The following is a 26,458-nucleotide window of genomic DNA, read 5'->3' on the forward strand; positions in this document are numbered from 1 at the left end:
TTCTTAATACACACAGGAAACTGTTGAGCATGAAAAAAACAGCAGAGCTGCAGTTCTTGACACAAACCGGTACAAGTGACACCTACTAACATACCCTGTTCAATCGCACTTAAATATTGTCTTGCCCATTCACCCTCTGAATGGCACGCATACACAATCCATGTCTCAATTGTCTCATGGAATAAAAATCTTTCTTCAACCTGTCTCCTACCCTTCAGCCGCACTGATTGAAGTGGATTTAACAAGAGACATCAATTAAGGGATCATAGTTTTCACCTGTATTCAACTGGTCAGTCTATGTCATGGAAAGAGCAGGTGTTCTAAATGTTTTGTATACTCAGTGTACGCATCACTTTGTTGTTTGGTCTTTTTGGAGCAGACCTTTAATTGTTTGGGACCAAACATGAATACATCTTCTATCTACTACACATTTTAATGTGATTGAAAATCTAATATGACAATAATGACCTTTGTGAAGAGAAAGATGAGTGACTCTTCAAAGTGTACTGGAAACCTTAAATCTGGAATCCACATTAGAGGAAACAAACAGTACTACGGTGGGCCCCAGTACATTTGTTATTGTTTTTGTTTTGTTTATGAAACGGGAGGAGCATTCAACAATGTGTAAAAAAAGACATTCAGCTGTTCTATTGCACATGCAATAATGTGCAATGATTTCAATGGAACAAATAATATTGTTTGAAGTCATTTCTTTGTTGAAATATCGCAAACGGACGTAGCAGTTTCACCATTACTGACTCCGGCTTTAAGGGGAGGCAGCAGCGCTACATTGTATCTTCAGGGGTAACTTTACCTCTCTAACTTCATATACTATTATTTTTCAAATGAAAGCCCCTGTGAAAACTATCAGACAAGACTGCATTCTTCCCAACATCAAAACAGATTGATATATGGCAGGAAGTTGATAATCAAAAGCTTAGGAGTGTATGGGACAGAACTTGAGGGTACAATTAATGAACAGTAAACCTGAGGAGTGGTTCTGAGCCACTTTAGGGCAACATAAGGGCTCAGCTGGATTATAATCAGGTTCTAAAAAGGACACCTTACTATAAATCATTATTTTGTTAGGTTACAAGCTTAGTCTAAAATGGATTAAATTGTTTTCCCCCCTCATCAATCTACACAATACCCCATAATGACAAACAAAAACAGGGTTGTCAATTTTTTTCTCCCTAATTTATTACAAATTAAAAACTGAAATATCACATTTACATAAGTATTCAGACACTTTACTTAATACTTTGTTGAAGCACCTTTGGCAGCGATTACAGCCTCGAGTCTTCTTGGGTAGGATGCTACAAGCTTGGCACAGCTGTATTTGGGGAGTTTCTCCCATTCTTCTCTTCAGATCCTCTCAAGCTCTGTCAGGTTGGATGGGAAGTGTCACTGCACAGCTATTTTCAGCTCTCTCCAGAGATGTTCGATCGGGTTCAAGTCTAGGCTTTGGCTGGGCCACTCAAGGACATTCAGAGACTTGTCCCAAAGCCACTGCTGCGTTGTCTTGGCTGTGTGCTTAGGGTCGTTGTCCTGTTGAAAAGTGAACCTTCGCCCCAGTCTGAGGTCCTGAGCACTCTGGATCAGGTTTTCATCAAGGATCTCTCTGTACTTTAATCCGTTCATCTTTCCCTAAATCCTGACTAGTCTCTGCCGCTGAAAAACATCTCCAGAGGATGCTGCTGTCACCATCATGCTTCACCGTAGGGATGGTGCCAGGTTTCCTCCAGACGTGATGCTTGGCATTCAGGCCAAAGAGTTCAATTTTGAATTCATCAGACCAGATAATCTTGTTTCTCATGGTCTTAGAGTCATTTAGCTGACTTTTGGAAAACTCCAAGGGGGCTGTCATGTGCCTTTTACTGAGGAGTGGCTTCGGTCTGGCCACTCTACCATAAAGGCCTGATTGGTGGAGTGCTGCAGAGATGTTTGTCCCTCTGGAAGGTTCTTCCATCTCCACAGAGGAACTCTGGAGCTCTGTCAGAGTGACCATCGTGTTCTTGGTCACCTCCCTGACCCAGGCCCTCCTCCCCCGATTGCTCAGTTTGGCCGGGCAGTCAGCTCTAGGAAGAGTCTTGGTGGTTCCAATCTTCTTCCATTTAAGAATGATGGAGGCCACTGTGTTTCTAAATACCTGTTTTTGCTTTGTCATTATGGGATATTGTGTTTAGATTGATGGTGATTGATGTATTTCTTATCCATTTTAGAATAAGACTAACATAACAAAATGTGGGAAAAGTCAATGGGTCTGAAGACTTTCCGAATGCACTGTATTGAGAAGGTTATCCTTGCCCAGCCACCTGCACAGGCCAACAGACAGAAGGCACAGAGAGGCAGCTATCATATTTTGGCTAAAGGTTAGCCAACTTCACCATAGAAGTCTGGCATAGATCAGGACGATGCCAAATTGTAAAAATGATTTCTGCGACACAACAATTACCAATATTTGCATCCAAAAACAAGAGAGGGCGTTGTTTGAAGACAAGGTAGCATGGTTTCAGAGGAGAGTGAGTGGGAGGTATAAATACGCTCTATGCCTCTGCATCTGCAAAGGTATGATGAGATGAGAATAGCAACTGTATGTTTGGCAGTAGAAAGGGCTAATACACTGCACACACACATTTATCTCTGTGTGTGTGTGTATGTGTGTGTGTGTTCATTCTCTGATATGATTTCAGAAACAAAAATGCACCTAGCACCAGTGTTAACTAGCTAGCTACTATTTAGGATTCATGGGAATATTGGCGGGTAGCTATGCAGCACAGAGCTGATATGGCTAGCCAGTGACGAATTGATCTAGTCTATCACCCTTACTCCATCCACTGCCTTTAAATGATTCAAATGTAAAGTACCATCCAGATTTCAGACCTTACAGAGTTTGAAGAAGTTACGAGAGAAAGAACAGAAAAGGACAGCAATGTTATGTAGCTGAACAAAGAGACATCTATGGAGTTCAATAACAAAGAGCTGCAGACAGTTTTAGAATGGATGGCAAGTAATAAGCTAGTCCTAAATATAATCAAAAGCGAAAAGCATTGTATTTGGGACAAATCATTTGCTAACCCTGAAACCTCAAGTAAATCTTATAATGAATAATCTGCCAATCGAGCAGCTAGAGTAGACTAAACTGCTTGGTGTAACCCTAGATTGTAAACCGACATGTTCAAAACATATTGATGCAAAGGAAGCTAAGATGGGGAGAGGTCTGTCTGTGATAAAGCACTGCTCTGAAGTCCTACAGGCCCTTGTTTGATCACACTTGGACTACTACCCAGTTATATGGTCAAGTGCCACTAAGGACAGAGGGAAGTTACAGTTGTCCCAGAACAGAGCAGCTCCGCTGGCCTTTAATACTGGCTCAAAGTAGAGAGATTGACTGCATCACTACTTGTCTTTGTGAGAGGTATTGACATGTTGAATGCACCAAACTGTCTGTTCAAACAGCTAACACACAGCTCAGACACCCATACATACCCCACAAGACATGCCTCAAGCGGTCTCTTCACGGTTCCTATATCCAGAACAGATGCTGGAAAACGCATACAGCCATACAGCCATGATCACATGGAACTCTCTTCCACATCAAGTAACTCAAGTGAGCAGTAAAATCACATTTCAAAAACATAAAACCTCACAGTAGAACACGGATACACACACACATACACACACACACGCACTCTCTCCACACACACAGCAATATTGTAGTACTGTAGTGTTGTAGTTTAATATAGTAATAATGTTTTGTATGATATATTGTTTTATTTATTATGTAGGCTGTTGTGTTTTGATGAAATTGTTTTAATCCTGCCTTGGCAGCAGCTAATGAGGATCCTAATAAATACTAAATAGCCTATTATTTATTTGTAAAGTCTAATCCTTTTTAAGCTTGCTGAATATTCCAGTTGAGAATACAAATAGCCAGCAAGCCTGGAGTATTCATTAGAACAGGAGAAAACTATCACCCTGACAACAGACTTTGACCTTTCTCTTGAGTCTTGATAACCGGAATGTTCAGCGAGTGTTGGGCACAACCTCTGAAGAGATAGATACAGTACATCTGGAGACTCCCCACACTGGCTGATCTTTGAAGGATCCAGCACAAATCGAAAGACTATTAGCAAGATGTTCCTTTGACTTCCAATTTGCATTCCGGCAGCTACAGAGAAAGAGTTTGTGTCAAACACTTATTTAGTTCAGGTATTATTTCACCTCTGGTTAAGTCTACGATACAGAAACTCACAAGAATATTGAAAAGAAGTTCAATTAACACTATCTGATGGGAAATTGGGGACATATGTAATGTAGACTAATCTCCAGACAGAATTTCATCCCTTCATCAATCAAACACTCTGAAATGTGATTGTGTTCATGAGATTTTCTGCTGAACCTACTCAGCACACATGTTAATCCCATCCAGGAACATATTATCAGTGCCGACACATTACGGAAATATCCATTCAGAACTACCCAGAGGTCTTGTCTTAAAACCTAAATCAGAATCACTGCTAGCTAGCCAGAGCCGTCTGCACGGTCTTCACCTGAACAAATAGGCAAAATCACAGGCTTCGTCATGCACTTGAGGGGGTGTTGCTTACTAGTGCATATGCGTCACACACATTTTTTTTTCTAGCAGCCCAGGTGGGAAAATGGAAGAAACAAATAAATGTATATTGCATTGCCATCTACAAGGGCTGTATATTACATTTTAATTAGAAGTATTTAACCAAATTTAACTTGCAAGATGGTCTTTAAGGTCACAGAGAGCGATTGCCATGGGTCTTGAAACATTTTTCACACTGATATCCTGTTGTCTATAAGCAACAAATCAAGAATTGTTCTTTATTGATCTTGACAAGTATACAATATACAGGATGCTCACTCATATTTTCCACATTAAAAACCCATCAAATATTCAAACAGAAGTTCCAAAGTTTTGCCTATATACACAATGACTCCGCCATGAGCCACGGCCCTTACTCACCCACCACCAACAAAAACCCTCAAGTTATACATAAATATCTCATTTGTCGACAATGGTCCATGCAAATGTTAACTGATGAGGATGTTGCATGTCTTAAAAGTGAACATTGACGTCAATGACCAGCAACATATTAACATCAGGTTGGGTAAGATTGTGTTTCTTTTTTGTCCTTTTTTTAACAGAAATTAGAAAAGCTTCAGTAATTATTCTCATGGCATTGTATACAACTCAACATGCAGACTACTGTGAGAAAAGAGAAAAACATGTATGCATTCACTACTGTAAGTTGCTGTGGATAAGAGAATCTGCTAAATGACTCAAATGTAAACTGTAAAGACAGAAGAAAGCTTGAATAGCTCCCGATGTCTGCATGACAAGATATTCGCTAATGTTAGGTGAAATAAATACATCTATTAAGCTATAAAATGTCTGTCAGTGAGCAGAGAAAAGGATCAGACCCAGCCCTCACTGTCAGCAAACATCTGTAGATTATCCTGACCATGTCTTGAATAAACGGTGCAGTTTCTTAAAATGTATTTTAAATAGTTTATTAACATATTTGTCTAGGATTTATGAATAACCAATACACTAGTAAAACATTCCATACCTGCTCTTCTTGCTTTTGAGTCGCATTTGGCTCCTTGGGAGTAGTCATGATAACTAACTACACAGCGTAGAGATCACAGCTGTCAAGTCCTGAACAGACAGGTGCGGAGTGCTGCGAACCGTACCGTGCTTTACATTTCAATGCAGAGAGAGAGCGAGAGAGAGAAGAGAGAGAGAGAGAAAAGAGAGAAAAGAGAGAGAGAGAAAAGAGAGGGAGAGAGCGCTCAACTTCACACCAATCCCCGAGATGTCACACGGACGGACGCCTTTTCTTGTTTTGACAACGACTATAATTTGGTAAAGCAATCATTGCTGCAGCTGACTGCATATGGCACTGGCAGTTGCTTCAGCACAGAGAAAGTGACATTTGGTGGGTGGTCGAGCAATTCAGCTTTCTCCATTATTATTGTTATTATTATCACCATCATCATCACATCTGATGTTCAACCAGTTCTCTGACCACTTCAGCACCAGTGTTGCTGCAGATGACTGTTGAAACTTGACCCCAAAAAGTGTAATAAAAATGCATTTTGAATATCCTCCTACAGTAATAATATGGTAGATCAAACGTGAAGGTAAAAGTGAAATAGTTGTCAGTCAGATTTCTTAGGTCATGTTTTGCTGATCTTTTATTTTACTTTATGAATAATTAAATATTTTGCACTGAACTAAAGATTCATCTACACTGCAACTACACAAGGTGTTCTCCAACTGAGGCAACTATGCAAATAGGGTTGGAATAGAAAGCAAGAATTACAAACATGCATAAAAATAAAAATAAATTATACTACACACCCACAAAACTTAGAAACACCATCAATGCACTTTCTTTAAAAAAGTTATACATTTGTCTGTCTTAAAACCTCTCATTTAGTTTCTGTAACACAATTAAGCCCAACTAATTAGACAATCCTTACATTTTGATCACATTGACATTGTTAATTAATGTTGGCACTGTTCCTACCCCTCTCCTGCTTTTCTCCCTCCTAACGCTTACAGGTCTTGCTCAAGGCTAATTCATGTTGAACCACGTTCTGCCCTCTATATTGTCCTGGAGTCCCTGTGCCTCCACGGTACCCATGGGAGCACACGGTTCTGTCCTTCAACCACAGAGCCTAATTTTAGAAGTCTGCCAATCCAGCCCTCTCCTCCTCCCCACTGCACAATGAGCTGTGAGGACTGAGGAACCTTCCGCTCTGAGACCTGATGTGTCTACCTATTCAGCTCACTTTGAGCAGCCGGCACCCCAGCCCTATTGCCAGCAATGGCGCGCATGGACACACGCTCACATAGAAACACGGGTCTGCATTGCTGGGGAAGGTGATTCAAGTTTCAAGAATGAGAATGTGAGTTCTTACATGATCTTGGTTATTAGTGTTTATGCTTTTCAGGTTCTCCTCTATTCATTACTGGAAAAACTTGAAAGCGTCTCTGCACACTTCTAGTCAGATCCACATTTATTTTAATAGTAGCTACTGTAAGCTTTCAGCTTGCTCTGATGAAGGTCGACTGACGAAAGCTTAGATATTATTAAAATAAATTAGGTTGTGACCGGAAGTGTGCAGAGAATTTTTCCTGTTTCTCCTGTTGGGCATTTTATCTCCAGAACCTTCAATAATGGGTTTTGGGTGTGCGGTAGATTTAGCCTATTATCCTCATTTAAAGTTTCTCCAGTTCCTCATGCAATCATTACAACTATAGATTATGAGCCACTGGTGCTGCATAATTTGGTAAGCAGCAAGTTTATAAGATTGGAGCTCTTGACTTTTCCTCACTTTATAAACTAACAATGATGTAGTCCAATGGTCTGGTAAATAACATTGTGTGCTGATTTAATTGATAACCATATACTCTATCAGCAGGTTGAGGGAGCACATATCCTCACCTCTTGAGAGAGATGCTGAAGGTAAGCGCAGCGGACACCTCAATTACAGTCTCGAAAATGTCACCCTAGGCAGCAGAAAACTTTGATAATGAAAATATTCCGGTGTGTCCTCTTCAAACAAGCAGCTCTCCCAAAAAAATAACGAGGCAGACATGCCAGAACGTCACGACTCAAAACAACATTTTGCAGGCAAAACCTTTGCAGTGTTTTTGAGTTAAGGTAGTTGATGCAAACTAGCCACTTGCGAAATGCAATCATTAAAAATAACCTCTGTGAGGTCTCCATCTTGCTAGCTACTATTTTTATTTTTAAGCAGATAAGGACACAAGCATTGACATAGTCTCTCTATGCGTAAAGAGTTTGTCCTTGAAACCAGACCCTAGTCACTGTTGCCTAGCAACAAAGAGATAACAGCAAACATACAGGTAATTTAGTCTAGTTAATATGGCCTCCAGGGGGGTTACTGCTGCATTCTGATTGGCCAAGATATATTTTTGTGATTCTGACCATTGACCAAGGTATTCTTGATGATGATTCAATGATCCGGTGGTCCCTTTGTTGAAGCCCCCATTCAGAGGAAGGCCAGAGAGTAATGGACTCACAGTGATAGGTCTAACAAATGGGGGTTCGTTTTGGGGACCATTATCATTTCTCCTTGTTATTTATGCAGTTATGCAGTTAGTTATGCAGACAAAGACCATGGGTCTCTAAAAATAGAGGAGCCTTGAATGGATTACACCTCTCAAATCAATCAATAAACACCTGTTTACTCTTCAAGACCACAGAGAAAAAACATAATAATTGTAATGATGTTTGTACTAATTAGTAAGCAGTGTAGGCATCCCCTCCCATATGCATACATGGCAATATAATTTAATTAGTATAATTTATATATGAAATACTCACAATAAACACCCACAATGAATACCATTCTACAGAGCTTTCATCTACAGTAAGTCGAGTCTCTGAAAAGAAAGTGTGGCCATGCAGCCCCTTAAGAAGTGATGTTACATAATACTACTCCCACATGTAGTATAAATAGTTCCCATTCCTTCCCATCAGACACTCTGTTTTTACTGGGGCTGCCTGCATCTCAAGCACTCTGTAAACTCCATAGAGATACCTTATCTCTATGCCAGTATACACCTTGTTCAAAAGGAGATCTTACAGATGTAGGTAGGATCTCAATGTGATCCTCCTTGCTACAGCAGGACATAATCCTTCACCAACAGGAAATGTGAATTATTATATGGATTATAATTAAATTGACATTTTTTGTAGGGGTTGATCCATTTTTCATAAAAGGAAAATCAAGTCTGAAATTTCAAATGTGGAAATTACAAACTTCAGAAGACTTTTTAAACCACAAATACACTACAAGTTAAACATCTCTGGCGGCATTGCAGGAAAGTTCTCCTTTAAACGGAGGCCAGGCACCTCAGGCTAAAATTATTGCTCGGCATCTACTTATCAATTTTAGGATTTATTGGTATTTTGGTCCATTAATATTAGTATTTTGAAAAGTAAAAAAAGTTAATGAAAATATATATTAATGCATCCTGAGCTCTCCTTTAACCTCTCATTTTGCATTGCACTAGAGGATAAGTTCCCTCAGCTTAGACCTGTATAGTTTGACAGCCCTCCATTGTTACATGGCCTCCCACTTATCTTTATCTTTCTTGTTTCTTTTAACTTTTATGCCCTTAATCTGGCATATGTAGCCCATTTCTGTGTTATCTGCATTTTAAAGGCAGTCAAAATTCCATGAATTGTAACCTCTTAACATGGAAATACATTAATAATTTCAAAGCTCACACTATATGTGGTAACTTACTTTGAAGAGATGGTGATTGGGTCTAAATGGATGTTTGGCAGTCTAAATTCAGTGTACTTGTCTTTAACTGCCATTTTCCCGAAAGTCAAACTCGTTTCACACACCAGCTATTTTCTCTCAGCCTCTGAAGCATATTTATCCACAATCTGCTATGTATAAATCTGGTCCTGGAGTGTCTTAACAAAATTCAATATTTAGGCTGATTCTAAAAATCTGCCAGAAAAAATGGATTTGTGTGATATGAAAATAGGCACATATTTAATGATTTCACATAATTTGCATATTTTAACAATATTTCAGAAACATTTTAATACAAAAAAAGTATCATATTTGTGTCCACATTCAACTGGTAAAAGTTGATTGTGATATGATTAAGGGGGGGGGGATCCCTATTAGGGTGTGATGCCTGGCCTTAAGATGATACATCTGTAGTTCAGCCTGCATGCCTGCTTACTTGTATTAAACTGATTCTATTCTCATGATCATGAAAAGCCTATACCCTATTACTGTAGAGGTCAGAGCCAATCTCAGCCGAGTGACTGCCCTCTTGCACTAGTCATCTGTGGGGAAATGGTAAACTCACCCCTCTATTGAGTAGAGTAGAGCTGGGAACATACGCCAGGCTCAGTGATGGAAGCTTGAATTAGGAACAAACCAATATTGGTACATTGTCTCATATAGAGGAGATGTCTAGAGGAATATCTGTAGGCTATGTGTGGGTATGTGATACCTCCACTTATAAACAGGAACCAGTGATGAGCAGCAGTTTTCAGAACCAACTGTGGACAGCTCCATTGACAGATTTCAGCACCACATGAGATGGACAGCTTCCCTGGCAGATTTCAGCACCACATGAGACGGAGAGCAAATGGACAGACATTCACATTTAATTGGAGAAATCTAACAATGGTGGTTCAGTGGAGTCTTTTGTAGCCGTTTGAGCATGCATACACACTGACTGTCTGAAGCGACATTTTAGATGATTTATTTATATTCATTTTTCCTCTCCGTCCAACGACACAAACACAATAGTGGTCTTAGCACTAGAACCTTCCCTTTGTGTTGACCATCATGTCAGTCAATGATCCATCCGTCCACAGTGCTGCCCCAGCCTGTATGCTAGCTCCCTCCAGTGATCACCAAGGGAAGCCACACCCCTGTATGTTGGTCAACACCATTTACTTCAACAACCCTATGACAACTCAATGTACATTGTTAAGATACTGTACATTACCACTCAGTCATTACCCAGGCAGTTTTTGCTATTGGATGTAGAAACTAAAGACACACTATAGTAATATCCCATAAATAGGAGGATTATAGTGTCTGGACTGGTGTTACAGTTCAAAGGGTATCTGTCTTATACAATCCAGGTTGCAGACAACAACCACTTTGAACCAACTATGTCCAAAAACACTATACAATTTCTGTGGCTAAAACAATGTTAAGAGCTATCTCTCAGGAAAGATTAGACCTATTGGCCTGTATGTTAATGGTGTGTGTACATGGGTGCGTGTGTGTACTCGTTCTCATGGCCAAAATAATCGCTGCATAAAGAACTCGCCAACTCACTGCACATCTTCAGTCCACTCATGTAACACACTGTGTGCCTTCAAGCTCTACCTATATTAGACTCTGTGGATCAATGAGGTAGTTGTGAGGGGTCTCAAGGTTCCCATACTGTGGCTACAGGAAGGAACAACGTGTTCCCAGGGTAACCACAAGACCAAGCCAGCTGTCCGACCAATCCAGCCAGAGTCCATAGTCTGTCATGCCCCCTTTGCCCTCTGGCATCACTCCAGTTGGCCGTCGCTGACCGCCCCCGACCGACCTTTCCTGACTGTTTGGCTTTTCACACCATGCACTTACACTTTCCAATTGGCAGCACACAACACCTGCCTAAGCTGCCTCTCTGTTCCAATTTACCATAGCACTGAGCAACCCTCCATCCCATCCACAGCGCTTCTGTTCTACAGGCTGTAAAGGCTGTAAAGTCAGAGAGAAGGTTAAACTAGCAAGATGGGGGAGTAGCGGCATAGTTTGTCACAGTTTTTCTGTATTCTAAAAGGTTGTCCATTCAGTTCTGTAAAAACATGTGGTTCCAACTGTCATGTAATAATGATAGAGAGAGAGAGAAGTTTAGAAAAGAGTCTGAATAAGGTCGTTTTTCATCGCCCAGTCATTACAGAGGGGTAATTAACAAGTCTAGGGCTCCTTCATCAACCTCATTATCTCCCTTTTACCATGAGGGGCGTTTCACAGGGAAATCATTCATTTGCCATGAGTGTCTGTCTCTTATACACACACACTCATATACATGTGCACGCACACACAGTGAGTACAGAGACACACACACACACACACACACACACACACACACACACACAGCAGTGTTAATATCCAATGGTCATCTTAATAAGGAGACTTTCATTGCTATCATTAACCTTTTGGCTACTTTCATGGCTTTTTGTACGGTAGGCTTATATGAGTTTGATGTCCCTTCAGTTACAAAGGAACTTTTCAAAGCGTGCGTGTGTTCAGTTGTGGAGTGAAAAGTGTTTGCCTGATGATTGCAGCTTTACACTGTAAACAGTGGTGTCTGCTTACCCATGTGTGGTCTCTAGTCCCATGGTAAATCAACACAGGCTTGGAGCCAGTCTGCATCATGTTTACTTATGTTATGACTCCACTGGTGTCTTCTTCGTCTCATGCTTCTCTCATATCTAGTGTGGGGAAAACCAGGAGTAGACAGATGTTGTGCCATCTCTTCCATCTCTGTGATGAATATTTAATCAAAGCAACTTTTGGGAATAGTTTAGTGACAAACAAAAATTACCCAAAATGACCTCTTAGCAACTTACTGCAATTTGTCTTCAGGCAGACTATTAACCAAAACAGTTAAATCATATCGAAGGCAATAAAACTCTTAAAAACTCATGACAAATCATGACAGAAGAAACAGCAGTACATCACTGAGACTTTTATGTTGAGTGTGTTAAAGACATGAATAGGTTCTCCAAATAACAAGAACAAGTATTTCGGAAGCAAAATACCAAGAATTCCTGTTCAGCAGTGTGAAACGTTACAAAACGATCAGATAGAAATGTACTGTGTAGAACAGATAAGTTTGTCTTTCAGGTAGAATAGACATTGTGTCAGCTCTATTCCTTACATTTCTTCCTGCAACATTGATACATGGAAATCTGTATCCACAGGTTAACAGTTTGCAAAATATCTGCAACGTTCACCTGAATAAATCCACCCCTGATCCATACCCTCTTCATCATGACTCATGAATATGCTGTTATGGTGACATAAAACAGATTTATGAGCCTCATCAACTTTATTCATCCTCATTAACTGCTTACAAAAGAGTCAAACAAAAAAGTCAAAGGACCTTTAAAATCAAAGCTATTTATTGGCAAGTAGTTACCATGGTAATCTAGCATGGCGTGAGCACAAGAACAGCGATAAAATGTGAATTAATAGTAACAGGGGGCTTTGCAGAAGCAGGTCAAGGACTTAATACATTATCTACAGCAGAAAAAAAAACATAGCACGCCAAATCTGACAATGACCATAGGAGTTGGCAAGCCTGCACAAACAAATCTCGGATCAGGCTGGAAGAATGTACAGAACTTCAGGAATAAGATGAAATAATTAGACTCAAGGAGGAGAATGTTCTTGATCAATCTAAAGACACAATTTAACAGACCCTGGTTCGTGCCATGTGAAAGGGGAAAGGAAGCTAAATATATCCTGGGGCGGAGTCAAGGGCATGACGAGGAATACATCCATACTAAATGTCCTCAGTAATTACTGTTCAATGAGAGGAAGGAAGAAGGATAACCACAGAAACAAACGTAGGATATGCATGGAATAAAGGAGAATCCGGTGTAGGCCAATTCAACTGTGTAGACTAAGAATGATATTTATATCAGATTTAATCCTTTAAAAAAAATCATTATTTAACTGTGTGTTATGTTTTGAAAGCCTCTCTCACTGTCATCCTCAGTTCTCTCAATTGGTTATACAATTCCTCTTCTCTACAGACCAAACTAAAACACATGTCCCAGAGTGGTGGGTCACATGTTTTTTTTTTAACTCCTGAAAAAACTCCTGGCCTTGGGGATGATGAAAACCCTGTCAAACTGCATCAACCTGGTACTTGTTCATATGAATTACATTTTAAAGAAGGACTAGGAGGGATTCCTATATTCCTGTGCAGACTCTCATACAACCAGATGTTCCGGTTTTCAGGGGAAATGGAAAGAGAGCCTGTGACGCACACAACTTCCGCTTTTGGATGTTAACCTGGTGACACTTGGTTGAACAGTGCAGAAGAGAACCTCGGACTGTTTTTTTCCTTCTCGTCAAGACCAGTATGTAGGGGATCTAGTGTAGTTTAAGGTGCTTATTTTACACCTGCTACATGAGGTTACCTGTACACAGACACAGAGAAAGCAACATGATTGGACAATAAAACTCACAGGGCTGAGCTTGCTTTATGTAGGATTGCCTCATGTAGTCCTGCCCAATGCAACTGTAGACCTAATTAAACATTTACTCACAGTCTATGTCAGCTATTGTGTTTATTGATTAATTGCAGTTAATCATTTTGAATTGAAAAAGTCTATGTAAACTAGTCATCCCAAGTTTGAATATAAACCAAATGATCCCATTCACATTTGCTCACAAACAAATGGGCTATAAATATACAACCTTACCGCTTAGTTTACCCTGGCCAGCCCAGAGGAACAGGGTGCATAGTTGGCTAGACAATGCAGCTGCTGTTGTTAGTAGCCTACAGTTGATCAGACTGAAAAATAGATCGCTAATGTTGAGGTGTATACTGTAGGCTGCTACATTTATATAAGAGTTTTTGTGTCTGTTGTGCAGGGGCGTAGTACTATAACTAATCTCATGTTATTTGACACATTTTGCTATGAGGCAGAGAGAAAATGTTGCTATTTTAGAGCTCAGAGATTCTTGAAAGACAGGACAATCACATTTTTTCAACAAACATTTGTCTTTATAGTAACAAAATTTGAAATACATATTTTGATAGACCAAAGATTGAGCTATGACACAATCTAAAGGAAAAACCTCTTAATTTATGTAAACTCTGTCAGACACCATGAAAGCCATTTCATTTTTACAATTATTGTCCAAGAAGTGTTTAAAGGCCTGTTTAATTCTAACAGATTTAAAAAAATATATAATACAAATCTACAAACCTCTTTTTGTTTTGTTTTATAGCACTATTAAATGCTCCAGGGCTTAATTCACATTTTGCCATGTTTTACTAGATTTACAACATGAAACAACATTCATAAAGCAAACATTATCTTTACTAACGACATGTTACTGGTATGACACTGAGTAAAGCCAGTGTGTATGTATGCTGATGACACTATATACACATCAGCTACTGTACAACAGCGACTGAAATGACTGCAACACTTAAAGAGCTGCAGTTAGTTTCAGAGTGGGTGGCAAGGAATAAATTAGTCCTAAATATTTCTAAAAACCTAAAAGCATTGTATTTGGCACAAATCATTCACTAAACCCTAAACCTCAACTAAATCTTGTAAGAAATAATGTGGAAATTGAGCAAGATGAGGTGACTAAACTGCTTTGAATAACCCCTGACCAACTGTCATGGTCAAAACATATTGATACAACAGCAGCTAAGATGGGGAGAAGTCTGTCAATAATAAAGCGCTGCTCTACCTTCTTAACAGCACTATCAACAAGGCAGGCCCTAGTTTTGTCGCACCTGGACTAATGTTCATTCGTGTGGTCAGGTGCCACAAAAAGGCGCAGCACAGGGCAGTACGGCTGGCATTTGGATGTACACAGAGGGCTAACAATAATACGCATGTCAATCTCTCCTGACTCAAAGTGGAGGAGACATTGACTTCATCACTACATGTATTTATGAGAGGTATCGGTTTTTTGTTTTTAATAAATGTGCAAAATGTATACAAACCTATCTTTGCTTGTTATTAGGGGGTTTTGTGTGTAGATTGATGAGGGGGGGGGGGACAATTTAATCAATTTTATAATAAGGCTGTAAAATAACTCATGTGGAAAAAGGCTGTGTGTCTGAATACTTTCCAAATGCACCGTATATGCAAATGAGATGTGTCGCACTGCATGAGGAAAATGGTGGTCACTCTAGACACTGACTGGTTAACCTTTTTTTTTAAAGGTATCTGTGACCAACAGATGCATATCTATATTCCCAGTCATGTGAAATCCATAGATTAGGGCCAAATGAATTTATTTCAATTGGCTGATTTCCTTACCTGAACTGTAACTCAGTAAAACCTTTGGTATTGTTCCATATTGCATTTATATTTTTGTTCAGTGTACTTCAATTGTTAAAGCATGTTGCAGAACAGTGATTAAAATAGTTTTTCAGAATATTGACCAAACAATATTGACTCCACTCAGTCACTGACAAGCCAGTGACGGAGTTGACAACAGATACCACAAAACAGACATATTTTTGTTTATTTTTTACAAATAAAAGTTCATTTCAAACATTTGTCAAATATGGAAAATTATTCATTTGAAAATCCCCAATAAAAAACAAAAAGTTACCCTGCTTGCTAAATAAATACCGAAGGAAATTGGATAGCGCGCTTTGTGTGTTGTGCCTGACCCACACGACATGTGATTTCAGTGAATCTGATTGGTCAAAACAAGCAAAGAGCCTGCAGCAGCACTCCGATGTGAAGGACAGAGAAATTGTGCACCAGTTGACAAATCATGAGGCAAATCGGTCTAAAAAACAGCACTTTGTCCCTTTTAATTTGAACCAAACTTGTCCATTATTATACACTTTACATGACTACTAACTCATGGGATGCTTCGCTGTAAGTGTCCTTTATTTGGGGTATAGCAACTTTGTCCTTTCTAGCCTACCGGTATATAGCATAACACTATTCAAATAAAAACTATTTGTTCTATTGGTAAACATCAGGTAAAGGTTTTCTGAATACTGATTTTCTTTTCAAGCTGAGAAGAGTTATTTGGACCACATATTTCCCAATGTCGGACTCCTTTTATGTTAGCTCCTCTATACAGAACCTAGCTGTGAATTTCAGCAATTAGGCCTTCTGTTTTACAACAGTAAATTCCCAGCTCCTATTACCTTGAATGGGAAAAATCCTTTTTCATTACGATGCAACTTGTTCCTGGAATGTGCAGCAAAATTTGTTTACATTTCATCATTTATTTGATGTGTACCAAAACTCATTTGTTGTAAAGCCCTATTTCCTCAAAGTTAGAATGCAGCAACAAACACCTCAAAAGGTTTGAATGGGGGCAAAGGATAGATCACGCTGATAAATGTCTGAACCATCTGAGACAGTGAATAGCAAGTCACAACACCCATTCTTCAACTAATATATAAACAATCTTGGTAATACATGAAGATAATACAAAACTCAGTCCAACAATACGTTCCCAAATCCATGAATATACATCTACAAAGCTCTATACAGCAGTCAAATCAAAATCTACCAACATCAGAGTTTTCAAAGTAATTCATTCACCCCAAGGACATATTCATACGTAGAGAGGCCAAACATACCTTTCATACTCTTTCCACTTTGGATAACTTGCGAGTTTTCATTCCGAGTGTTAGGAAGGGCTGTTAGTATGAGCCAGACATATGGACTGGCTGAGTGAAGCTGATTCAAGATCTGTCCATAGTGGAGACACACCTTACCCCATCATGGAGAGAGCCATCATACACTCAGTGATTCAGCATAAAATCCCCACACCTCACATTAACGAACTGAGTTTGTGTGCATAAGTGTGTATGTGTGCACACAGTCTAGCTTAGCTTAGCTCAGCTAGACACAGAGATACTGCCCTCCTTTCTCAAGTGTAGACAGGCGTCATTGTAAGGACCCCATGTTGAGCTAGCCGGTAGTGGCTAGAATGTGACACACCCTATCAAACTAAAGCAGGCCGGGTCAGTACACAGGATGACTCTTCAGTATCAGATAGAACTAACTGTCTGACAGTTACGGATGGCCGCACACACACACACACACACACACACACACTCTATCTCTCGCTGACACACACTGCAGCGCTGCTAAAACACAACACTATGGGAGTCTATGGGAACAAGCCAGCCAGCCCAGCAGTCATGCAGGCTCTCAGCATCATCTCCTTCACAACAATCAGCACTAAGCCACTTACCAGGGCCATTATCTCCCTCTCCCCATTCAGTCCAGATCAGCAATAACCGTCCCCACCACACAGCAGCCACATTACAGCTGCTCTATACCCTCCATGGGCTGGGCTGTTTATTCTTTATGCGTACGTGCCCCTCTTCCTTCAGCTCCCAGGGGGAATTCACTTGTACTTCACACTTATAGGACAGAGTCGTCTCTCTCACTCACCGTTTATGAATACAATGAAATAATGGTCCAAAACAGAGTGTAGGTAGGCTCAGTGGTTGCTGTTTGGGTCTGAATGTGTTTAATAGAAATGAATTGGTATTGTATTGTCAGTAATTGTTGTAAAATGCACAGTGTAACAGGAACACTGGTCTTTCTCCATCACCATGGTGTTTTATGTTCAGTTCCAGATGGATTACCAATACAACACTGGTCTTTCTCCATCACCATGGTGTTTTATGTTCAGTTCCAGATGGATTACCAATACAACACTGGAATTTCTATTAGTGTGAATATTATAATTTTATACTCTGAAACATGTTCTGGTATATTTCATTCTTTATGAGTGCAGCATTTTTGTGAAGTAAGGATTCATCCACACGTCATAGTCTCTCTAGACAGACGGGTTGCCTCCCACAGTGTACCAATGCTCCAGTTTCCACGTTTGTAGAAGTTCCGGCGTAAATTGGGACAGAGCGGACGTGTCGGAAATGGGACGCATGTCACCGATGACGTCACTGGTTTATGACAGTCATAAATACCTCTTCCCCCCTTTTTCCTCTCTCTACCCTACTGAGGTTACATTTGCAAAACCCTTGGTTAACATAGAGATTCTGGGAACATCAGAAGGTGGGGGGAAATTAACTATATTCTGGTAATCCGACCAAATGAACATATGCGGTGGTACTTAATGAATATGATGTCAGTTCGGAAGTCATCTGAGACATTCTCATCAATGATAAGATGACATAAACTCTACAGTGGAAAGTCTACACATCAGAGTTATTGGATTCACATGGAATTGTTGTTCAATTTAAAATGTTTGAATATGAAATTATTTGTGATGGGATTAATTGTGATTTTAGCTTCTAAAATGTGAGATGTGGGTTTTCATAAAATAGGGCTGCTCACTCAGTGGCCCGCCCACGTGAAGAGACAGAGGTTGTAAACTATGAAACACACCCCTTTTCTCCTTTCCTATATATAGAACTTCCTGTTCCGGGGATGTAGGACGACGGTCCTATGTCAGAATGGTTTAGATAATAACTACAGAACGAAGCCAAAATCAGCGTGAGCTTTGGTTGCGAATGGTATGAACTTTGAACTCTTATTCACTACAGAAGTGATACCTCCTAGCCATTGAGTTAGCAACCGCAGCTGCAAACGCAGGTTAGGAAGGAACAGATAGAGTATCCCGCCGACCACACAACGACGTTACCACAACGTATCCAATTGACCACCAGAGACATTCTTCAAAGGACAAAGGACTCGGTTTGGCAACACGGCCTTCCATCTACCACCAACCTACTGAAGTGCGCGCGGCTCAGAGTAAATATTTATTGCATTTTCCTTTTCCAAATGGGCGGTAATTTAGAATGCATAACATACTGTATTTACGATAGCCCAGCTTCTTCCCTTTGTTCCTCAGTCATCCCACTCCTTCACTCAACCCAGCCCCTTTTCTTTTGTGTAACAAGCTGTCATATCTGTTCTGCCCGCTAGGGACGTTTTCCTTTATGACGTAATTTGTAATCAAGTTATGATTTAATTATGTGTATGTGTAATTCTGTGTGATTAGTTAGGTATTTAGTAAATAAATAATTAAACCCAATTTTGTATTGCTGATTCAAATTGTTAGCCAGGGTTCGTGCAGATAACTAAGAATTGACAACTTTCAGATGAGACTGAATTAAGGTGACGATTGATATTGACTGCTATTGATGTAAAATACTACTAGGTCTTTAAGAGTTTAACAGCTCTATAGATATTATTTTGTGGTGCCCGACTCTCTAGTTAATTACATTTACATGATCAGCTCAATCAGGTGATATTAATTACAGAGAAATTATTTTATAGAATAGCATGTCATATCACTTAATCCGGCATAGCGAAAGACACGACACTATGAACGCGACCCAGTCATTCGTTCTAAATGTTCAATTGCCATACTGGCTGGCAACGTTCTTATCTCTTGCATGCTAGCTAGCCAACTCCGGTAACTTACAGTCACATCAAAAAGTGCAGCCAGAATAACAGCAAAGTAACTGTTTTCTAGTTAGATTTATTTGGATACATCCATAACAATGAGCTAATGATGCACGATTTTGTCTGGCAGAGAAAATGTACTCGTCAGGACACTGTTCAGACAAAAGATAGACAATCCACGACATTCGTTTGAGTTGATTTTTATAAATGAAACCATACATTCTCTGTTATCCACCACAGCTGAGATAGCCAAAACTACTTATTGTATGTCCCATTTATCTGTGCATTCCCCTGGACGGTGCATTGGTTGAAATATCTGTCTGAATCTGTGCTACTACTTCTGCTGCCTTGCTTCAGCCTTTTGGGTGTTGATGATGCTGCAGTGTTTCTCTTTGTTTTCGGCAAGGATGTTGCTCCAGTGTTTTCTGTCTGTCAGTGAGGGACGCCAGTAGCGAACCTTCGCGTCGTAATCTCCCTCACTTCTAGACCAGTATTGGCCAGTTTCTGGACTGTCGTGGACCTGATGCTGTGATTTGTGTATGTAGTTGTTCCCGATGCCCTGCAGATCTTGGGTAGAAGTGCCAGATAGTTCACTCCCATTGGCTCTGATGTGTATCAGATTTGAGTCCCCGATACACTCTCCTCTCCTTGGGTGGAGATAAAAATGCAAGGGCGTTCTCTGGGCATTTCGATAGATATTTCTCCAGTGATGCCACTGGGCATAGTGGGTTCCCTGGCTGCTCAAACATTGTCACGACTTCTACAGAAGTCGGTTCCTCTCCTTGTTCGGGCGGTGTTCGGCGGTCGACGTCACCGGTCTTCTAGCCATCATCGATCTATTTTTCATGTTCCATTTGTTTTGTCTGGTTGTCGCACTCCCCTGGTTTCAATTACATGTTGAATAAGTTCCCTCTGTTTCCCCCATGTCCTTGTCGGGAATTGTTTATGTTAAGTATGTGTGCTTCATTGTACTGGTGCGTTACGGGTTTTTGTGCCCCTGTGTTTTGATATTTTTGTACGCCGGTAGTTATGTTCATTAAATGGCTATTTACCACGTTCTGATATCCTGCGTTTGACTTCCATACCATCAGTTACGCAGCCTTGACAAACATGAATCTCCTCTTGGACTCCCTGCCCCTCTCCCTTGGGTCCAGATGATTCCTTGAGGCCTCGTTATATGCGAGAGTGGCGTATCTGAGAGAGAGAATGCGTTGTTATAACATTGTTTTCCAGTAGCCTAATTACGAGTGCAACTTCGAAATAACACAAACAGGCTATGAACAACATACCGTAGACCGTTCTCGGCTGTTTTTACAAGGAATGAGGTTGGCTTTAGTTTTCTGTTCCTCTCTTTTCCTCTTTGACCCAGATGTAACTGGAGGTTGAACCACACTTTCTGGACCAGACCCCTTGTTGTACCGGGATTCAGAGCCTGGGAGTTTTAGAGCTGGGCCATATCCTTATCGGTGATGGGAGGGTGGCTGTTTGTGATATATCTTTTCCTTGCCTTCTTAGCTGTTTGATGTTGCCCAGAAATCGTAAATTCAGTGTCCTTCATAAGGCAACAGCTGCGACTGATGGGTGGGTCATTTAGAGACCGGTTGAGCCCACTCCGGAGTGCCAGGTAGTTACTTATGCTGTACTGTTCCCCCTTCCCATTTGGTACATTTCCATAAAACTATCAGAGTAGGATGTTATACTCTTCCTTAGGGACAGTTTTGAAGTCAACAACTTTTTTATTCTCTGCTAGCCAGCCCTCGAAGCACCGCACAGTCCAGTTTGTATTTTTAACTGCGTTTTCGTCATTGCGGCTTTTCTTTAGGTCATTCAATGCAGTGTCCCCCAAATCTGTATGCCTGGGTACTCTTTCTCCCATTCATCCATAATCATGCCGTCGAAAAGATCAAAAGAAATGTTCCACTCATCCATTTTAGTTTTCGCAACAAGTATCGATTTAGCCAGTCAACTGAACAAAAAGTTGTGTATGTTGCTATGACAACCAGCTCAATGTGCTGTCTGTCTCATTCAGACACATTCTCTTTATATGGGACAGCTGGAGATCGAATTTGAATATTGAAACAATGTTACAAGCGTCGAAGAGACAAACTGCAAGGTTTATACAAATCTCCACTGTTGAAAACCAAATGCTAGGAGATAATGTCTAGATGCTTTTTATAGTGGAGATCAAGTTTATAAATTGCCTGGCAGGATTTGTGAGAGTGGATTGCGCAGTGAAATGGAACAGAGGAAATAGGCATCTCAACGTCATAGATTTAGCTGGTGGTAACTTGAGGCATAGACACCGGCTGGAATGCTTTGAAAAAAAAAATATATATATATATATATATATATATATATATCAGCATTCAGGATTAGACCCACCCGTTGTATAAAGTGCAGATAAATTCGTAAAATGTATCATTTGACACAATATCTTATCACAGCAGTGGCAACCATGGTTGGCCAAATCCCTGACCAAAATGGCTGACATTTATTCCAAGAATATACATTTTCCATTAGTATTCAAATTCCTAATTCTATGGTATTCAACGCTTACCCTACGAGGTCCGGAGCCTGATGGTTTTCTGTTCTACCTGATACTTAATTGCACCCACCTAGTGTCCCATGCCTAAATAATACTGTGATTAGAGGGGAACAATTTAAAAAAGCAGTGGAACGGGCTTCGAGGTCCAGAGTTGAGTTTGAGGGGTCTAGACAGTCTTTTGGCCCAAGCACAGTTGCATTACTCACACACTAACTTGCCAGTTTTGTCACAAGCCAGTTGGACACATCAGCGGAACCAAACAGGTAGAACACTGCCATCTGTTCTCATGCTATCAACAAAGACTTCATCCTGTATTGAAATAGACCATAGTTCAGTATGAGTGCAGACTGGGGAGATTTAGATGAACTCATCCAGCAATAGAGTTATTATATTCCCATGATTTGACAACCAATCTGGGGAGCAGGATGAACATCAATCATGTCAGATCTGTTTTCTGTCTCTGTGGGGCTCACTCAGAGGGGTTGCTGGTTTTCCAGAATGGGAAATCACGATTCTGAGTTTCATCTCTCCCCACCACACCTCCTCTTCTAAAATGAGGCAATCATTATCTACTCTAGGGATCATTAACTAGATTCAGCCACGGGACAATATTTTCTCGAGCGGATGGTCAGGGGCTGGATCATACAAATAATTTGTAGAGTACAAGAAGCCCAAACAGATATAACGTTTGACAAAATTAACATTTCAAACCTTGCTTACATTTCTATACAATCACGTGTCTCTGTATTATTCGTGGGAATACCTGGAAACAGATTTCCAAAACTACAATCACTTGGAGCTGATTTCACAGTCTATGTCCAACAATGAAAAAAACAAATAAAACCACTCACGGGCCGCCAGTTGGGGAACCCTGATTTACTTTATCTCTCTCCCTTATATCTCTCTCTGCTAGTTCCATGTGAGTCTCAGACAGAACATCAAGAGACCAGCGGTACAGCCACTAGACTCCCTGAACAGGGAAAGGCAATCTGCTCCCCTGTCCTGAAAGTTGTGTGGTCTATGCATCCATGAAGCTTGAAGCTCTGCTGCTGCTGCCTGGGAGGAGGAACAGGGGCTGAAGTGAAAACAGAGCAACTGCCAGGACAATGTACATGTAGGCTACATGCAGCTAAAGGACCCAGGTACACAGAGCCCGGACAAAACTTGTTTCTGTATGGATATGCATAAAAAAAGAGCTCACGCTCTAGCACCATGAGAGAGAAACATTGAGCCACCTGTTACAACCCTTCTGCAAAAAATTCATAAGTCTTAAAGTATAATTAGTAGGGGTGTGAACATTTAAAATGACATTGGGATCATTAACAATTAGAAAAAAAACTAAACAATATACAGTGGGGCAAAAAAGATGAGGCCTGTAATTTTCATCATACGTACACTTGTACTATTGACAGACGAAATGAGGGGTGAAAAAATCCAGAAAATCACATTGTAGGATTTTTAATGAATTTATTTGCAAATTATGGTGGAAAATAAGTATTTGGTCACCTACAAACAAGCAAGATTTCTGGCTCTCACAGACCTGTAACTTCTTCTTTAAGAGGCTCCTCTGTCCTCCACTCGTTACCTGTATTAATGGCACCTGTTTGAACTTGTTATTAGTATAAAAGACACCTGTCCACAACCTCAAACAGTCACACTCCAAACTCCACTATGACCAAGACCAAAGAGCTGTCAAAGGACACCAGAAACAAAATTGTAGACCTGCACCCGGCTGTGAAGACTGAATCTGCAATAGGTAAGCAGCCTGGTTTGAAGAAATCAACTGTGGGAGCAATTATTAGGAAATGGAAGACATACAAGACCACTGATAATCTCACTCGATCTGGGGCTCCACGCAAGATTTCACCCCATGGGGTCAAAATGATCACAAGAACGGTGAGCAAAAATCCCAGAACCACACGGGGGGACCTAGTGAATGACCTGCAGAGAGCTGGGACCAAAGTAGCAAAGCCTATCATCAGTAACACACTACGCCGCCAGGGACTCAAATCCTGCAGTGCCAGACGGGTCCCCCTGCTTAAGCCAGTACATGTCCAGGCCCGTCTGAAGTTTGCTAGAGAGCATTTGGATGATCCAGAAGAAGATTGGGAGAATGTCATATGGTCAGAGGAAACCAAAATATAACTTTTTGGTAAAAACTCAACACGTCGTGTTTGGAGGACAAAGAATGCTGAGTTGCATCCAAAGAACACCATACCTACTGTGAAGCATGGGGGAGGAAACATCATGCTTTGGGGCTGTTTTTCTGCAAAGGGACCAGGACAACTGATCAGTGTAAAGGAAAGAATGAATGGGGCCATGTATCGTGAGATTTTGAGTGAAAACCTCCTTCCATCAGCAAGGGCATTGAAGATGAAACGTGGCTGGGTCTTTCAGCATGACAATGATCCCAAACACTCCCCCCGGGCAACAAAGCATTTCAAGGTCCTGGAATGGCCTAGCCAGTCTCCAGATCTCAACCCCATAGAAAATCTTTGGAGGGAGTTGAAAGTCCGTGTTGCCCAGCAACAGCCCCAAAACATCACTGCTCTAGAGGAGATCTGCATGGAGGAATGGGACAAAATACCAACAACAGTGTGTGAAAACCTTGTGAAGACTTACAGAAAACGTTTGACCCCTGTCATTGCCAACAAAGTATTGAGAAACTTTTGTTATTGACCAAATACTTATTTTCCACCATAATTTGCAAATAAATTCATTAAAAATCCTACAATGTGATTTTCTGGATTTTTTTTTCTCATTTTGTCTTTCATAGTTGAAGTGTACCTATGATGAAAATTACAGGCCTCTCTCATCTTTTGAAGTGGGAGAACTTGCACAATTGGTGGCTGACTAAATACTTTTTTGCACCACTGTAATATATGTATTTACAAAATTCAAACCACAGTGCAGTGACCACAAAACTACCACTAAAAGATCTGAATCATATAAATAAACCAAATACCTAATTCAACAGCACTGACGTTAGTAGGAGGACCTATGCATCTTTATATGATTTGCCACTGATATAAATCGCTCTGCACGTCATCATTGTTAACAGTTGGCTTCACTGCTCTGATCGCATATCTAGAACCAGACTACAAGATGCCATGTTGAAAAAGTGTGATGACCTAGATGGAGAAATTGTACAATGATTGCTCTGCATGTACAAAGCGCGAACTCTAAAATACCATACCTGGCAATAACAACAGATTGTTGGATGTCTATGAACACGCTGTCATACATAACTGCAATGAGCCATCACACTGTAGAGAAGTGGGACATGAAGTCCCATGTACTGCCAACTGAGAACATGGAGGAAAGGATCCTAAAACAGCATTAACTACTATCATTGGTGAGTGTGTTTGGGACAGCAGTAAGATGAGCGCTGTCTGATAAGTAGCCAGGACTGAGGAAGATTGAACTGTACTGCCGCCTAGCGGTCATACGAAGGATCATATCTGAACTGTGCATCCACGTAATTTGATGATTTTTTTCTTATCGTTTAAACTATTTAAAAAATGCAGTTTCAACATAAAGAACAATTGTACATTTGTCGCTAACCTACAGTAAGGTCTATCCAAGCATTCTGAGTTTAACCAACAGATGGAGACAGAGTCAAATCTGATTCAAGGCCTATATTGTGCGGGTATACAACCATTTCCCCTTTATATGGTAGTATATATTAGAGGTCAACCGATTATGATATTTCAACGCAGATACCGATTATTGGAGGACCAAAAAAAGCCGATACCGATTAAATCGGCCAATTTTTAAAAAATGTATTTGTAATAATGACATTTACAACAATACTGAAAGAACACTTATTTTAACTTAATATAATACATCAATTAAATCAATTTAGTCTCAAGTAAATAATGAAACATGTTCAATTTGGTTTAAATAATGCAAAAACAAAGTGTTGGAGAAGAAAGTAAAAGTGCAATATGTGCTATGTAAGAAAGCTAACGTTTCAGTTCCTTGCTCAGAACATTAGAATATGAAAGCTGGTGGTTCCTTTTAACATGAGTCTTCAATATTCCCAGGTAAGAAGTTTCAGGTTGTAGTTATTATAGGAATTATTGGACTATTTCCCTCTATACCATTTGTATTTCATTAACCTTTGAATATTGGATGTTCTTATAGGCACTTTAGTATTGCCAGTGTAACAGTATTGCTTCTG

The 26,458-nt window shown here is 40.3% G+C and overlaps 1 protein-coding gene across 2 annotated transcripts in view; it reads right to left on the reverse strand.

Annotated features, from left to right (window-relative positions):
* Nucleotides 1–26,458, reverse strand: part of LOC112260546 (dipeptidyl aminopeptidase-like protein 6) — a 123,725-nt gene that overhangs the window by 72,651 nt on the left and 24,616 nt on the right. The window contains exon 1 of one of the 2 annotated variants that reach the window (XM_024435739.2): nt 5,604–5,894. The exons of the other annotated variant lie outside the window; for it this stretch is intronic. Coding sequence (XP_024291507.2) covers nt 5,604–5,651 — 48 coding nt within the window. The 5' untranslated portion in view covers nt 5,652–5,894. Of the gene's footprint in view, nt 1–5,603; nt 5,895–26,458 lie in introns of those variants that run through there. 2 annotated transcript variants of the gene reach the window in all.

This window comes from Oncorhynchus tshawytscha, linkage group LG10 (assembly GCF_018296145.1).
Source record: "Oncorhynchus tshawytscha isolate Ot180627B linkage group LG10, Otsh_v2.0, whole genome shotgun sequence".
Lineage (NCBI taxonomy): Eukaryota > Metazoa > Chordata > Actinopteri > Salmoniformes > Salmonidae > Oncorhynchus > Oncorhynchus tshawytscha.